The sequence below is a fragment of the Furipterus horrens genome, unplaced genomic scaffold, assembly GCF_987537825.1.
Source record: "Furipterus horrens unplaced genomic scaffold, mFurHor1.1.pri manual_scaffold_5, whole genome shotgun sequence".
Classification (NCBI taxonomy): Eukaryota; Metazoa; Chordata; class Mammalia; order Chiroptera; family Furipteridae; genus Furipterus; species Furipterus horrens.
The window spans coordinates 782,157-797,158 of NW_028327175.1; the positions used below are offsets into that span (position 1 = coordinate 782,157).

Genomic DNA, 15,002 nt, shown 5'->3' on the forward strand with positions numbered 1-15,002 from the left:
TCGGGGCCCAGGCTGTGAGCCTGCCCACGCCAGGCCATGGCAAGGGTAGGGGCCCTGCACCCCAGTGACAGCACTGGCTCTGACGCGGCCCCGCCTCTGGGCCTCCAGACCCACTTCCCAGTGCTCAGCCGTTACTCTGTCCTAAGCCAGAGACCCAGGAGTTGGCCAGCCAGCGGGCACAGGAGGCAGGAAGCGCTGCTTGGTCTTTGACCTGGTCCCCAGCAGGTTCCTGCCTCCACCCGAGGGGCTCCCTGAGCCTCACCGCCCTTCTCCTGACCACACCGCCTCCCAGCTCCCACACAGCCCTCGCCCCGAGGCCACCAACCCTGCCTGCAGGTCCCTTTCACTTGTGACCTCCTCCACACTCCTCAGGACTCAGCAGATGCTGCTTCTCAGGAAGCACCCCGTGGGTCCCAGCCGGCTGAGGCCAGCAGGTGGACTATTACCTTGCCACCTTCCTGGACTTCCACCCTGCTGTCCCCCGAGATGGTGCCTGTCTTGGAGGCAGTGATGACGGCCTGGGGACGGGTGTGCACCTGCTGGCTCCTGCTCCGCCCACACACCAGGCCACAGAGATGGGAAAGGATGCCCTGTCCAAGCGCTCGGACCTGCCCACTCCCTGGGACCTTGCCCAGGCCACTTCTGTGACCCCCATGACCGGCACGCCCAGGACGCGGTCCAGCTCTGTGCTTGCTCGAAGCACTCAGCATGCTGCGTTCTGAGCTGAACCGGCCCTGGGTTACTCTCGGTGACAGTCATGCACTGCCTGGCACCAAAATACCTCCCTGAGATGGCACCTCTGACAGCGAATGGGAAAACCTGACTCAGTTCACTGTGACGTGTACCTGACTAAAAGCCCTTCCTGCGCGCTGTGTTCAGTGAGACGCAGCCGCACAGCGAGGACGGAGGAAAGGCCGAGAGGCTGAGAGGCGGCCAGGCCAGTCGGCCGCGGAGGGAGCGTAGCCAGGGTTGGCGGCGCTCACGAGACAGGCCCGGTTCTGCAAAGAGCCCCTCGTGCCTCTAGTGGACGGACGACAATCCTTTATCGCACAGGGAGCCAGAGTCCACGGCGGCGACCAAGTGGGCACTCCAGAGAGGGCACGGCCCCTGGCACTTGGAGATTAGGGTGAACGGAGGGGACAGAACCGTGAGCGTGGCCCGACCGGTCGCCAGGGTGTCCGCCCCATCCCCCACCCACCCCACCCCCGTCCCCCCAGGTCAGGCCGGCACTGCAGGAGCCTCGCCCCAGCGGCCACGCAGACAGAAGACACACGGCGTGTCTAGAGGCAGGAGGCTCTGTGGGACCTGGAGGAGGTGACAGGGAGGCCCGCGGGCAGCTGTGGGCAGGGCTGTCCCCGCAGTGCAGATGTCCCTAAGACCAAGCGGCACGGGCACAGCGATGACCTCACACAGCCCCTTCTCCCCGGGCAGTGACTTCCTTTTAATGTGGTTACGTGGGAAGTGAAGCCCACGGTGGGAAAAGAATCTGAAGGAGATGTATTTGGAAACTTCCAAGTATTTGAAAATTTCACATGCGATAAACTTCTCATCAGTGGGCAGAGCTGGGCGCCCAGCCAGCCGCCTGGAGGACAGAACCTTGGAGCCCCGGGGTGCCCAAAAGCTGCAGGGGATCAAAGGTTTAAGTATTTTTTTAAACCTGCAAAAGTGCTGTCAGAAAACACTGATGAGCACTGCGCAGCTTGCGGCAGGAAGCAGTCACAGCCACTGCTGACATGGGTCCCCGTTCGCCAGGCCCTGACCTGAGCGGTGCAGACACTCAGTCCCCACGACCGGAAGCAGCGCCCTCCCCTCGCTGCTGGGAGCCCAGCTTCCCAGGCCGCCTGCCCTGAGCGGCTGGGGCTCGGCCCCGGGACCCTGAGCCTAACACAGAAGAAGGGAAGGAAAAACACCACAACCAAAGCCCCTACATAGTAACACAGGCGGAGGAAGCCAACGGCGACCCGTGTCCGAGCTACGATTCTGCGGAATAACATAAAGAGGACGCTTACAAACCAACAAGAAAACACGCACTGTTCTCTCCCACGTGTGCATGGAAACTCACGGAAGACGTCTGAAACCGTCAACAGATATGCTGTGCGATGAAGCCGGGAAGCTACGAGGCACAGGCATGACGCCCCCCTCCACCCCCCAGGGCGGCTGGCACAGGGCCGACCTGCCACACCCCGGGGCCACTGAGAACCGGCTCAGTGCGAGTCAGTGTGACCGGCCACGGGATCAAACCTCTCCACGTGCCTGGCCTTGGAATCAGCACTACTACTGAGCAAGCATTTCACGGAAGTAAACACACAAAAACATGTCTACGACGGTAGTCCCTGAGGCTTATTATCACCATCGCAAGGCAAACAATGGGAAGGTCTAAAACCAGGAGCCCGGCGAGCGAGGCGGCCACGCTGGGACGCTGTGGGCAGGAAAGCAGCCCTGCTCACCAGGAAAAGAACCCACCAGGCGCTGTGGAGACCAGCGGGCTGCCCAGCGCCGCCCCTTCTGCTGGGCAATGGAGACCCAGATTTTAAAAGTAATTCTTCTGCTGCTTTCAGAAGGACGGACCGATCCTTTTATTAACAGTTTCATCCTAGTGTATAAATCCTGAATCCCAGACCCATCGTGAGGACCTGTGTGACTGCGTGGAGGGGCCAGTGCCTGAGAACAGTTGAAATATATTTTCAGAACTCAAAGTGAACTTAGATTAAAATACTAAAGCTTTTTTAGAAATATCAATATCTACATTAACCTGTCACAAAATCTAAGGTCCAATGAAAACAATTTGATTTACTGCCCACGAACAAGTTAAGAATAGCAATAGAAATCCAGAAAATAAATAACAGATATAGCCGATTACTTTGAAGGGGGCAAAAAAAAAAAAACAAGAAATGTGAAATGTCTTTCAAAACGTTCATCATCTTCGAACACGAAGACATGGAAACACTCTGGCAGGCGGCACCTCACTAAGCCAGAGACCCTGCAGTACCGAGCAGGCCTGGCCAGCGTCACAAAGCTGATGTTCACGGCTGACTCCTCGCCGTCTAACTGGGAGAAACGTCCACCTACTGGTGGTGATTCATTATTAAGCATTTTAAGGAAATTACGGGGTATAAGATGGCCAATAAATAAAGCAAAAACATTTTACCAGGTAAACCACCCACACGGCGTGTCTCACGAGCGGCACCCAATTTCACGTGATTCTAAAGAAAACTCGGGTGCTCAGTGTTACCGCGACTCCAGGACGCGGTTCTTCGGGTAATTCAGACGCCCACACTTCGCGCGACTCCGGACAGCACGCGCCGTGAGCTTCCTGGTTAGCTCCCGAGGGAGAAGCATGACCACCACCCTGTGACGTGAGCCACTATCGCCGCTGTAAAATCACGTGTGAACCTGACCCCGTGCATGTCACACAAGGGAAGTGATGTGCCAGGTGCCGCTGGGAAGCGCCGGGATGCACCAGCGCACCATCCCGCGGCCGTGCAGCTCTGAGCTACGGGCCGACACCAGCCCCCCTGCATGAACCCCCCTGCCCCCTAGGCTCCCTCTCAGGAACCATGCCCTGCTCCTGCTGCTGGCCCTCCCCGTCTGCTGGGGACGCCCGTGGTCAGGACGGCAAGAGTAACAGCTTCAATGCGCGCCTGCGAATCCAGAGTGCCCGCCCTTGGCGCCAGGCTGCGTGTAACCCCAGAGACCTGCGCAGCACAGGGGGTGTCCCCGGCCCTCGGGCGGCCCCGTGCCTGCTGCCCTGGCTTCTGAGGGGCAAGCGTGTTCCAGTCAGGGAGACCGCGGGGCTCGGTTACCAGCGGGAGACCTGTGAACGTGTCCTGTTTCCTGGGCCTTGGCTCACGGTGCCTGAAACCTCAGAGCGCACTTGCCTCGCACATCTTCCCTTTCATGCAGGCGTGGACGCCCGCTTATCCCAAGCTGGGGTGCTGTCCACTCAGTAACACTAGAGGAAGCACGTGATCAGGGCAGGAATCCTACAGGCGGTGTCTGAAGTTTGCACAGCGTTCTGAGAACGTGAAGCAGGAACCATCGTGTGAACGCAGCACGTCTTTCTGCGTGTACTCACTCATACACGCGTGCGCACCCCCACTTCTGATCCCCGGGGAGTGCAGCAGTGCACGCGGGTTGCCACGCAGTATGGCCGGTCCTCCTGGCCCGCCGGGCTGCTGCCTTCCCTGGGGACACCTGGTGTGTCTGGGAGGCGGACACCTCCCCACGGGTCCGTCACAAGCAGCCACCTGGAAATGCCCGCTGTCCAGGCTTTTGCTCGTCACCCTCACCTCCGCTGGGTCCCCGCCCACGTCTGTGAGGCGGGGAAGTGCAGGGGCCCCAGCAGGTTGAGGGTGCCGTGTTACTAGTGCCCTCACCCATTTATTCAACACATGTTTACTGCCAAGTGCAGTTCTGCGCCAGGCAGGGCGCGGGGGGCGGGGTGCTGGGTCCTCCCCCTCCTCCCCTGCCACGGGCTCTGCCCAGGTCCTGGCTTTCTGGGAGGAACGAGATAACAAATCATAATAAAGTCACGTCTGGGAGCTGCGAGCCGAACAGCGGCAAGCTGACGGGGGCTGGGGGCGCTCATGGTAGAGGGTGCAGGGGCGTGCAAAGGCCCGGTGGCAGCAGGGGCTGAGCTGAGTCTCAGGAAACAGAAGGAGGCACCCCCCTACACACAGAGCGGGGTGGGTGTGGTCAGAGAGGACCTGAGGGGCCTCCCCAGGACATAGCACCGACTCTTGGTCTTTACCCACACGGAAAGCAGCTGGGAGTTCTTAAATTAAATTATTTAAATTCATTTAAAAAAATATATTTCTTTTTCTGGAGGAAAATGGTTGTAATCTGATTTACATTTTAAAATAATCACTCTGGCCACATAATATGGAGAACAGACTGGAAGGGAAAACCCAGATCTGGTTTCAGGTATCTGAGTGCAGACGTGCCATGTAGACAGCGAGGTGTCTGGACTTTAGGAAAGGTCACGGCCAGAAGAATAAACTCTGCCATCCCTTGTGAATGGCCAGTGACCGATGGAAAGGCATCCACGAGACTGGCGTGGGGGTGGAGGCGACAGAAGGAAGCCCTGGGACCCCTGAGGATCTGTCCACATTAATGCCCGAGGGGACAGTGGCAAGCCGTCACGGGAGACCTGTCCAGGGAACAGATTCAGGGGCTTATCCATCAGCCCAAATAACCAGACACTTTCAAATATCAGGCACTCAATTTTCTCAGTATTTGGCAGTTTGAGCAGGGCTCCAATTACTCTGTAATACACTTATTAGTCAAAATTACCAACCCCTGTTTGCTAAATACCAACTACTGCTACTAAATATCACGCGCTGTCCAAAACCTTCTAAGAAACAGCCCTGGCCTTCCAACCTTGCCTTAAGCTGGATGGACCATGATTAAACCCACACGGCAGTAACTCTTGTAATCTCCCAATACACTAACTTTAAAATAACCACCTGGAGAAAAATGAATCCATCCCAGCATGCAAGAGCACCTGGTAATAGTTACGGGTGCCAGACTCTGGACTGGGCGGTACCCTGAGCAAGAAGACTTCCTTGTCTGTTAGCAACCGAGTTATTAGTCAGAATGCTGCAAGACCAGTTTGGAAATGGCTGGATAAGGCACCAGATAAACGATTGCTAAGGCACGGAAGGAAGGCAATGGTCTCGTCCCTCTGCAGGAGCCGTGAGGCCTCCACCCACTGACCTCCCGGGCTGCTCATACACTCATTGTGCTGACGTGCGGTGCGTGAGGTTGACCCCTCGCTCCAGCACAGGGTGAGCTCCGGGGTGAGCTGCCGGCCTCGTTAATAATTCCCTGGTGACAGCTTGCACTCGCAGGAAAACCCGCTTGCTGGGTCTTAATAACCTAACAGTTCTTGACACGCGACATCTCAACCCAGTAAACTAAACGGCTGGGACTGGTGCCGCAAAGGGCGCAGTCAGCAACTGCACAGGGCTCGCACCGCACTGGACACCAGACACAGTGCGGCCACAGTGAGAGGCCACAGCGCAGGGGAAGACGAGGCTCCCCCTCCTGATCACCTCCGCCCGGGCTCAGCTTCCGTTTCCTTCGGCTGTTTTCTTAACTAGGGAGCTGCTGCTTCCAACAGGAAAGACTGCATTTGAAAACTCCCGCCGGGGAGACGGCTTCTTGCTCCTGGGTCCCTATTTTAATTTACTCTTTCGAGAAAGAAAGCTTTCACATTTGAACTTGCAGCGCCCTGTATATTCCTGTTCATTTTCAGAGTACAGGCAGAAATAGTTTGAAAATCCTCCATATCAAGGTTCCAATTTTTATTACTGTGGAACTGGGAAAACTGCAACATGGATCTGTCCTAAGAAAAAGGTGAGGGACCGGAGGCAGAGAGCGAACAGCAGCAGACCAGGCAGCTCCCAGCCGGGGGGACAGCACGCAGCATGGGGGTGCAGCCAGGGCGCCCCCCGCGGCCCCGGTCTGGCCTGCCGCAGTCTGCCAGCAGAGCCCAGCTGTGCGGGAGGGCGCGTGAAACCTGAAACAGTCACAGTGGGGCAAGGCCAGCTTCCGGACGGCGTCTCTGCACGTGGGGCGATTAGGATGAGGGAGGGATGTTAACTGCAGCTGCTTTATTTTCTTCCGCTCACGATTGGACGCAGCGCAGTCAGGAAAGCTATGGAACACGGGACGCTGAATCGCCTGCACTCCTTGCCCGCCGCGAGGCGGCGATGTCTGTCCCTGTGCTACGTGCAAGGAGGGCCGGTTCCAGGCAGCTGCGCCCCGTCCACATGGCAGGGCAGAAACGCACTGGCAACAACACCGCACAGGGACTGGTCAGCCCTGCACAGGACAACCCCCTGCTTAGAAATCACCACGGGACGCGCTGTGCAGCCAGCCGGCTGCAGTCTGAACCCTGCTGCCCTCTGGTTGTGGGACGACAGGCTTTAGCCTCGCAAATGGGTTTCCACCTCCCAAAACCAGAAATGAGATGCTGGGAGGGTGTCGGGGACAGGGACACGGGGGAAGGCGAGGGGGAGACTCCGGAAAAGGTATCTAGACATGTCTGAGCCATGGCTACGATCCCCTCCTTGCAGTAAAAGCAGGGACAGCCCTCCCCGCTTCGCACGGGCCCCCTCGCTTTCATCAGCGTCCCTGACGACTTCTTCCACGTGTAAAAGCCGTCTTCAAGGATTTCCTAAAGACAGCGTGGGTCTATCCCAACAGCGCCCACGCCCCCCCATGCGCTGTCCACCCGCTTCCACTGTCAAGGAGCTCTGACTTCCGTCCCAGGGTCGGAAAGAGGTCAGGACGGAGCAAACGGCCGGGTCTGAGGACAGACGTGGTCCGCTGGGTACAAGCAAAGCATTCCAGGCAAGAGGTGCCCCCCCCGGCGGCGAAACCGCCCCACGTTTTCCTGCTGCCTTTTAACCCGGGGAAATGGGTCACAGAACGCAGAGGCTGCGCCTTCCCCCCCAAACCCGGTGAACGCCCCGCCCTGGCTTCCCCTCGGGGGCACCCATGGCCGCACACCGCCGCCGACGGCCTGGCCACCCTGCGGCTTCTCCTGGAATGCGCGCCGCCCCACGCGCCCAGGCAAGCCGCAGCTGGTCCCTCCGCTCCTGCCGAGAGCGGAGCGCACGCCTTCCTGTCCGCGCCCTGCCACGCTCACGCCGGCGAGCCGGGGCGACCCTGCAGCAGGCGGCCCCTGTGTGCGGCGTCCCAGGCCGCTTCCTGCCTTCGGACCGCACAGAATGGAGCCATTATGGGGCCCTGGAAATCGCGGCGGGAGGAATGCTGGGTAACCGGGCACCCCTGCCAAAATCAGATAGGAAGGGAAAACAGAAGTTGGCAACAGCTCTGGCTCTCATATTTCTCTTTCAGAATTACAGTTAATAAGGTTAATCTCTGAAGAAGGCATTAATGCTCCTACCTGATTTAAAATAGAACTTGGAGACCGCTCAGAGCTACGAGACTCACAAATCCACGCAAGACGAACTTGCGGAACAACCTCTGTTTTAGAACATCACCAAGTTAATTTTTTTAATTTGTTTTTTAGGTAAAAATGTTCCTATACCTCTTCTGGTTAAAAAAAAACAAAATCACTACATTGTATTTTTAGCGCGGCAGCGGCTAACAGGAAGTGAAAGCTGAGCGCGCCACCGGGGCGCAGGCCGCCCAGGAAGCGGCGGGGCTTCCAACAAACCAGCGTTACCCGGCGCGGGCACCTCGCGCTTTCCTGGGGCCGGCAGACTGATAGTTAGGCTTTTTTCAGTGACAAAAATAGGATGCGGTAATTATATCTACCAGACTCACAATGGCCCTGCCAATGGAGAGTAACACTGTAATTTTTCTTCAAACGCAGTCAATAGGAGGGAAAAGCCCCAGATTCTGGGGCGTAAGGAAAAACCCCAAACGCTTGGGCACCCCTCACGGGCACCCGCTCCCCGGACCTCAGTGACGACCCCGAAGGGGGGGGGGGCAGACTACACATCCTCTGTGTTTAATACGAGTACTCTTTATATAACTTGTACTTCAAAAATGTATGTCCCACACGTTCAATTTCTTCACCTAAAGATTAAAAACTGAAGGGAAGTCGGAAATAAAATATCAGAATTCTCTTTAGACAGAAGGGGTCCCCAGACCCATACTTTACTCAGACATAAAAATAGCTCAAAATCTGTTACATTTTCCTCCTGCAAGTATGAAGTAACTAACGTCAAAACATTAAAATGTAGAGTTCAACTGGGATTTTACTGAACAGCTTGTAATAAAAGTATTTATACCAACAGATTCAAACAAATTTCAACCTTATTGATAAGAAGATGCGGGGGTCGCTATATTTCAAAAGATGGAGAACGCACCTTCTACCATAAATAAAGCCTTTAGGCGTGACATTTGGGTGAACAGACCAGCATTCTGGCTAATGAAATCTATTTCTACAAACGATTATGCTGATTAGCCCCCCATTTCTCAGACTGTGCAGTGGTAACGCACCCCTTAAACAAAGAGGGAAGAGACCGAGGTCATAAAACGCCAACGGTCAGCGCAGGCGGCTAGGTCGGCCCGCGGGGGTACCTGCCCCCAGCCAGTCCTGTACTCCGCACGGCGGCAACACGACACCCCTTCTGCACATTATTTTTTTTGACCGCGGTTGCTGTTCTACATCCACAGCTCGTCCCGGTGCTGACACGTACTGAGCTACTGACCTGTGTCCGAGAAGGTGGTCTCATGAGAGCAGGTAACACGAACCCCCCACGTTCGGGGCTCCACGTTTGCATCGGGAGCTCATTCGCAGTAACAACGGCTGGCGGAGCGCCTGGGCCGGAGCAGGAAGCGGGAGGAACCCAGCCCTGCGGGACCGAGGCCCAGTGCACGCGCGCACGGACGCCCAGCGGGCACAGATGCCCTCTCCTCTCAGGGCTGCCGCGGTGGTGACCACATTTTTTAGGGATTTTTTTGGGGGGTGGGGGTAGGGGGCAACCTCCAAATAATACACTGTGGCTTTAAACAAATAAATAGTCAAGTTCATAGAAGTGCCAGATCACGTTAGAAAATCAACCGAAACCGAAGACTCGTCCTGCGGACAGTCTCTGAGACACTCAGAATCAAGGTCAGGGACTGGACGGGGCCGCGGGTGGCCGCCACCCAAACCCTTCCAGCAGCGCCAACACCCCGCAGGCTGGGCCTCGCCGGCACCCGTCAGACCCCCTAACACCCGGGCGCCACTGTCGCACGGAACGGAGTCCCTTCAGCGTAAAAACGTGCAGCCGCCGCAAACGCGCCCGGACGACCCGGGGCCCGGGGCCGCGTGCCGGGCGGCCGCGCAGGTGCTCGGAGCGGGGTCGCTACCTCGCCGGAAGGCTGTGGGGACGGTCACCGACGCCGGGACACGGACGGGCCGGCACGGGAATTCCTGCGCCCGACGCAAACCGCACACAGGCGTCACCGGGGTCCTCGTGGTGCAGCCGCGTCCCCAGGAACACCGCGCCCCACGTCCCGAAGGAGGGCCGGTCCCGCCGCCGTGACAGGCGCCCCCGAGTCGGCCCCCGGGACCCTAGCCGTACCTGCCCGGGGCTCGCCGCGCCCCCGCGGTGGGTCCCCACGGCGGTCCCCGCGGCCCCGCACAATCGCAAACCCCGGGTCGCGCCGGGCGCGCAGCCCCGCGGTCGGACCGCCCCGTTCACCGCGCCGCGTCCCCCGTTCCGCCCGCTGCTCACCCGGCGGCTGCAGCAGGCGGCTCCGCGGGGTCGGTCCCCGTGCGGCTCGGGTCGCCGCGGTCCCCGGGCTCGGGAGCGTGGGCGCCGGCGCGGCTCGCGGCTCCAGGGGGCGGTGGCTCCACTTCGGGCGGCGCGGCGCTGCCGCCCGCGGGCTCGGGCGACGGGGACGGGGACCGGGACGGGGACGGCGGCGCGGACGGCGGGTCCAGCTCTACGCTCCGCACTTTGCGCAGCTGCCGCCGCCGCCAGTCCGCCCGCTCGCGGCCCCCGCCCGCCTGCAGGGACCCTCCGCCCGCCTCCGCGCCCGCGAGTCCCGACGACGACGCGCGACTCCCCGCCGCCGCCGCCATTTTCTGTCGCGGCCGCGTCCGCCGGGCGGAGGGCGGGGCGGGGCGCGCGGGGGGCGGGGGGCGGGGCGCGTAGGCCGCCTGCGCAAGTGCGGGAGCGCGGCCGCCGGGCCTGGGCGCGCGCGCGCCGGGGCGGGACCCTGGGGTCGCTGGACTAGCGGCCTGGGACCCCGGGGTTGGCAGGGACGGGAACGCCGGAGGCGGGGGGGACACCGGGGGCGGGGGCGACGGGACGCCGGGGGCGGGGACACCGGGGGCGGGGACTCCGGGGAGGGGGCGCTCCGGGGGACGGGCCGCAGGTGGAGATCCGCAGAGCGCGCCGCCGCCAGGTGGTCCCACCGCCCCCGCGACGGGAGGGGGCCTCTGCTGCCGCGCCCCCCAGCAGGACTGCCGCTCGCGTTCCAGTGTGCAGTGCGCGGAGGGGACGCTGGCGACACTGTTCCCATTTGTCATCTCCCCTGGGCGTTGGGGAACCCGCGTGGACCAACCCTGCACCCACCCCGCCGGAAGCGACCGAGCGTCCTGCAGACGCGCTGCCGCGGGCCGGAGACACAGTGGGGGTTTTATTCGAAGCTTTCGGAGGCCGCTGCCCTCTTCCCCGACTCGCGCTGCAAATAAAACTTCACAGTGTCCGCATCTGCGGTTCCCAAGCTGAAGTTCTGCGTTCGGGACCCCGACCCCGTGCCCGGCCGGAGAGACACCTGCTCCGGGTGCGCACGGCCCCTGGGCACAGGGCCGCCCGGCGACGGACCAGCAGGTGCCCCGAACCCCCCGCACCGCCCCCCGCACGTCCCGGCGCCCCGCCCCCGCCGCGCGGGCGGCCCCTCCGGCCCCTGGGGCGGGGCCACAAGGTGCTCTGAAGCGAAAACGAACATTTCTCGGTTCCTGGTTTCCGACCGTCCTCGGGCGCGCGCGTGGAGCCGCCCCCGAGCGGCGTCCCTGAACTCACTCCGGAAACACTGAGCCGGCGGGGGCGGGGTCCCTCCCGAGCAGAGCGGGCCGCGCGGTCTTGTCCCCCTTCCTGCGTCCAGACCCCAGTCCGGCTGCCCACGGAAGCTCCCTCTGGCTTCTGGGAATCGGATCAAATGACAGCTCCCTTCCCGGGTGTAAATGGTGGCCGAGGAGGAGGAGGACGGGGGCACCCGAGGGGATTTTGAAACTGTCTCGATTTCACATTCGCTTCCTGTTTGGAGTGTCCTACGCCAGAAGCCAGAAGATACTTTTAGGTAGTGACGTGCAACGGGACAAAACCTGAAAGTTTAGGTGAATCTGTTAAAATTTCAAGTCCACACGTAGGCTGTAGCCACGCGCTTTTTTAATGGAAGCCTGTGTGCGCCGTCCGGACCGAAGAGGAGCCGTTTCTCAGGGCTTCCCGGGCGGCCACACCCAGCCAGGCCTGAGCTGAAAACGACCCTTCCCTCTTCCCGGTTTAAATCGGAAAACCCTCACCTCTGCGCCCGCCCTCAGGCCGGACCTGAGAGGAGCAAGGGAGGCCTTTAGCCTTTCAAACCTAGGAAGCTTGGCCAGGGTAGCAAAGTAGAAGGGCCTCCAGCAAAGCAGTTCCTTTACCCTCTTTTTCTGTCCCCAGTGATGAAAACGGGACCAAGTGGCGGGGCTTCCAAATGCCACGCTGCCCACTGGCCCGGTTCTCTGCCCTCCCCCAGCCGCCTGCTCCCCCGGGACAGACCTCAGTGCTGGGCTTCTGCCTAGTGTTTGGTGCTTTGAGTCATTTTCTCCTTAATCTTTTGGGTAAATATTTGGGTTGCCATTGTGCGTCTACAGTATGCACACTGAAGAGCTGACTTTTTCAAACAGGGAGAAACGTAAGCTGGCCGTGCGTTGGTTGATACGACCTGCTCAGGAGAAGGTGGCCCCCGCGGCGGGCCTGGGGCGCGGGTTCGAGTCCAGCTCTGGTTCGCAGCTGCTGGCTCCTGCTTTATATTCCGTCACAAAAGCACGTGTCAAACCCCCGTCATGTGATTTCTCTAGTGTCAGAAAGGAGACCCTCGAAAGCCGCCCGGACGCTGAAAACTCCAGTTATTATTTCCAAGCTCTTCACTTCCGTCCTCTCTGATACAAACGCGGCAGTGATGTCACCGATGCCGTGAGAAGCCAGGAGCCCCGACGCCAGGGTGTCCCAGGTGGCTGCCTCCGCGGAGCTGCTGGGAGCCGCCCCGGTCACACGTCAGGTCCTGTGCAGGTCCTTTCGGAGGAGCCGGGTTAACACCGGGCCCCCTCCTCACTGTGCATCAGTATCACCGCCAGCAGCATGAACAGATTTAAGAGGCGCTGGCAGAAAGTTTAGCTGGTGCATCGTCAAACTTTATTAAGCATCTACTAAGGACATGCAAGGACTTTGCTTCTTCCCTGAGGATATTGGTGGTGCTTTTTCATCCTTACAGATTTCAATAAATAGAGCATTCCCACCTACACATATTTTTATTAGTGGGTATTTATCAGACTAACTGATAGGATTTCAGCTCTGTCTGTGTGTGCGTGTGTGCGCGCGCATGCCAGGTCGTAGGTAATGAAGAGTGAATGTGTGACCTACAGGAGCTGGAGGTCTTTCACATGTAGGTTCTGGAGAACTCGCGGAGCAGCTGGGGGTGGAACTTGGTTTCCCCATGCGCTTTCCAGACACCAGACTTCCCAGGTGTTTCCAGACATTCCAAGTCAAGGAATCTTGTCCTCTATGGGATAACTGGCCCTGACAAGGACACTGTAGGTGACATCATAGTAGAAAGTTCCTTAAGCACCTTCTGTTTAGCTGACTCATCTGGGAGCAGACACCTGCCATTCCTGGTGTGGCAAATGACAGGAAGAGGATGAATACATGCGGCCCCTGCACACCTGGACTCCCGCCAGGGGACCCGCCACAGCGTTCCCAACCTGGTTACACCTGTGATACTGTCCTGAGAAAATCTTAATTAAATTCTATTAAGTTGATTATTAAGTTAGTAAAACGTTAGTATGTGAATGCAAAAAGAAAGTTGTTTCAATGAAAACTAGGTAACAGGCTGTGAGAGAATGTCTGTGAGACAGCGGGAAAGGTTTTTATCCCATTAGTTGTGGGAACGATGACTGAAAACTGGAGAAAAAAAGCACTGACATCTACCCGAACTTGCTTTTCCAGAAGCTTACCACTTTTCACTCTGTTCAGAAAAACTAGATGTGGAAATCGTAGACAAGATTTGTGAGAAGATACATGGGACTCCATGCAGTGAACTCACACCCAGAAGACTGAGGCCATTGTTAAATACTGGGTAAAAATCCCCAGCCCCCAAATGAAACCTTGTTATTTATATTTTAAGCTGAATTAAAATATTGAGGATATACAGGGTGGGGCAAAAGTAGATTTACCGTTGTGAGAACATGAAATACAGGCTTATAATTGTATTATTTTCCCTATGAACAACTGTAAGCCTACTTTTGCCTAACCCTGTATATATAAATATATACATTTTTCCCTTTTATTAAACATTTTGCCTGTTTTCGTATGTACGTAAAACCAGAAAGTAAATTCTATAGTAAATAATGAAAAACAGCTGAATTGGGATTTTACATTTAAAAATAAGACCACGACATGCAAACCAGATGTATCTAACACTTAGCAAGAGTCTGCCCCCTGGTACCACTCCGCACTGATTCTCTGCATTCTCCGAATGCGCCGCGTTAGCTGCTGGGTTTTGATGTGTGATGAGATACCCTTTTTCTGTTCGACTTTTGTGGCTCAATCATGACTGCCGTTTTTGCAAGAAGTATTAGAAACGTCCTACGTTTCCCCAGGTCCTTTAATAATCACCGACTTTCCTTGTGTTGCTGTGCTTTTAGGTCCCCTGCCGTGCCGTCGCTGACGAGGCTTCCCGGGGCCCGAGAGGCGCAGGGCCGCATCCAGGGGCTCTGTCAGCCGCAGCGCCTCTTGCAAGATTTGTGCCTTCACTTTGCGATTGATGTGCATTGTCGTGGGGTCAAAGGTGTTAAGGGGGTCTGCGGAGGGCACCTCTAGAGCAGTGCTGTCCAGTAGAATATAATGCAAGTCCCACGTGCAATTCAAAATTTCCTCGTAGCCACATTTAAAAAAAAAAAAATTTAAAAAGGTGGTTAATTCTAAATGTTTTGTTTTACATAATATATCCAAAATATTACTATTTCCATGTGTAGTCAACTTATAAGATATTACTAATGAGGCCTTTTAGCATTTGTTTTGCACTAGATCTTTGAGGTCTGGTGTGTGTTATACTGCAGACCATCTGGAGCATCACTTTGGACGCGCACACTCCTCAGGTGCTCGAGAGAACGCACGGCCCGTGGCTCCTGTGTCGGCCCGGCCCCCCCGCCGTGGCGCCCGAGAGTCACGTGTGTAGTGAACGGCGACATGCCTGCGCAGGCCAGATTAGTGCGTCACAGGTATGTTCAGGGACTAAAGAAGTAGCTCTGTATCAGTCAACTATCA

At 57.8% G+C, this 15,002-nt stretch overlaps 1 protein-coding gene and 1 long non-coding RNA gene across 2 annotated transcripts in view; one reads left to right on the forward strand and one right to left on the reverse strand.

The window, feature by feature from the left end:
• MAP3K1 (mitogen-activated protein kinase kinase kinase 1) overlaps nt 1–10,552 on the reverse strand; it is a 51,649-nt gene extending 41,097 nt beyond the window's left edge. Inside the window, exon 1 of the mRNA XM_090276106.1 lies at nt 10,203–10,552. Within this exon, the coding sequence (XP_090132232.1) occupies nt 10,203–10,552 (350 nt within the window). The remainder of the gene's footprint in view (nt 1–10,202) is intronic.
• On the forward strand, nt 9,059–14,612 carry LOC150008093 (uncharacterized). The gene is made up of 3 exons (XR_016511093.1): nt 9,059–9,223; nt 13,683–13,812; nt 14,381–14,612. It is a non-coding gene; the product is annotated as an uncharacterized LOC150008093 (long non-coding RNA).
• Nucleotides 14,613–15,002: the final 390 nt, after the last annotated feature.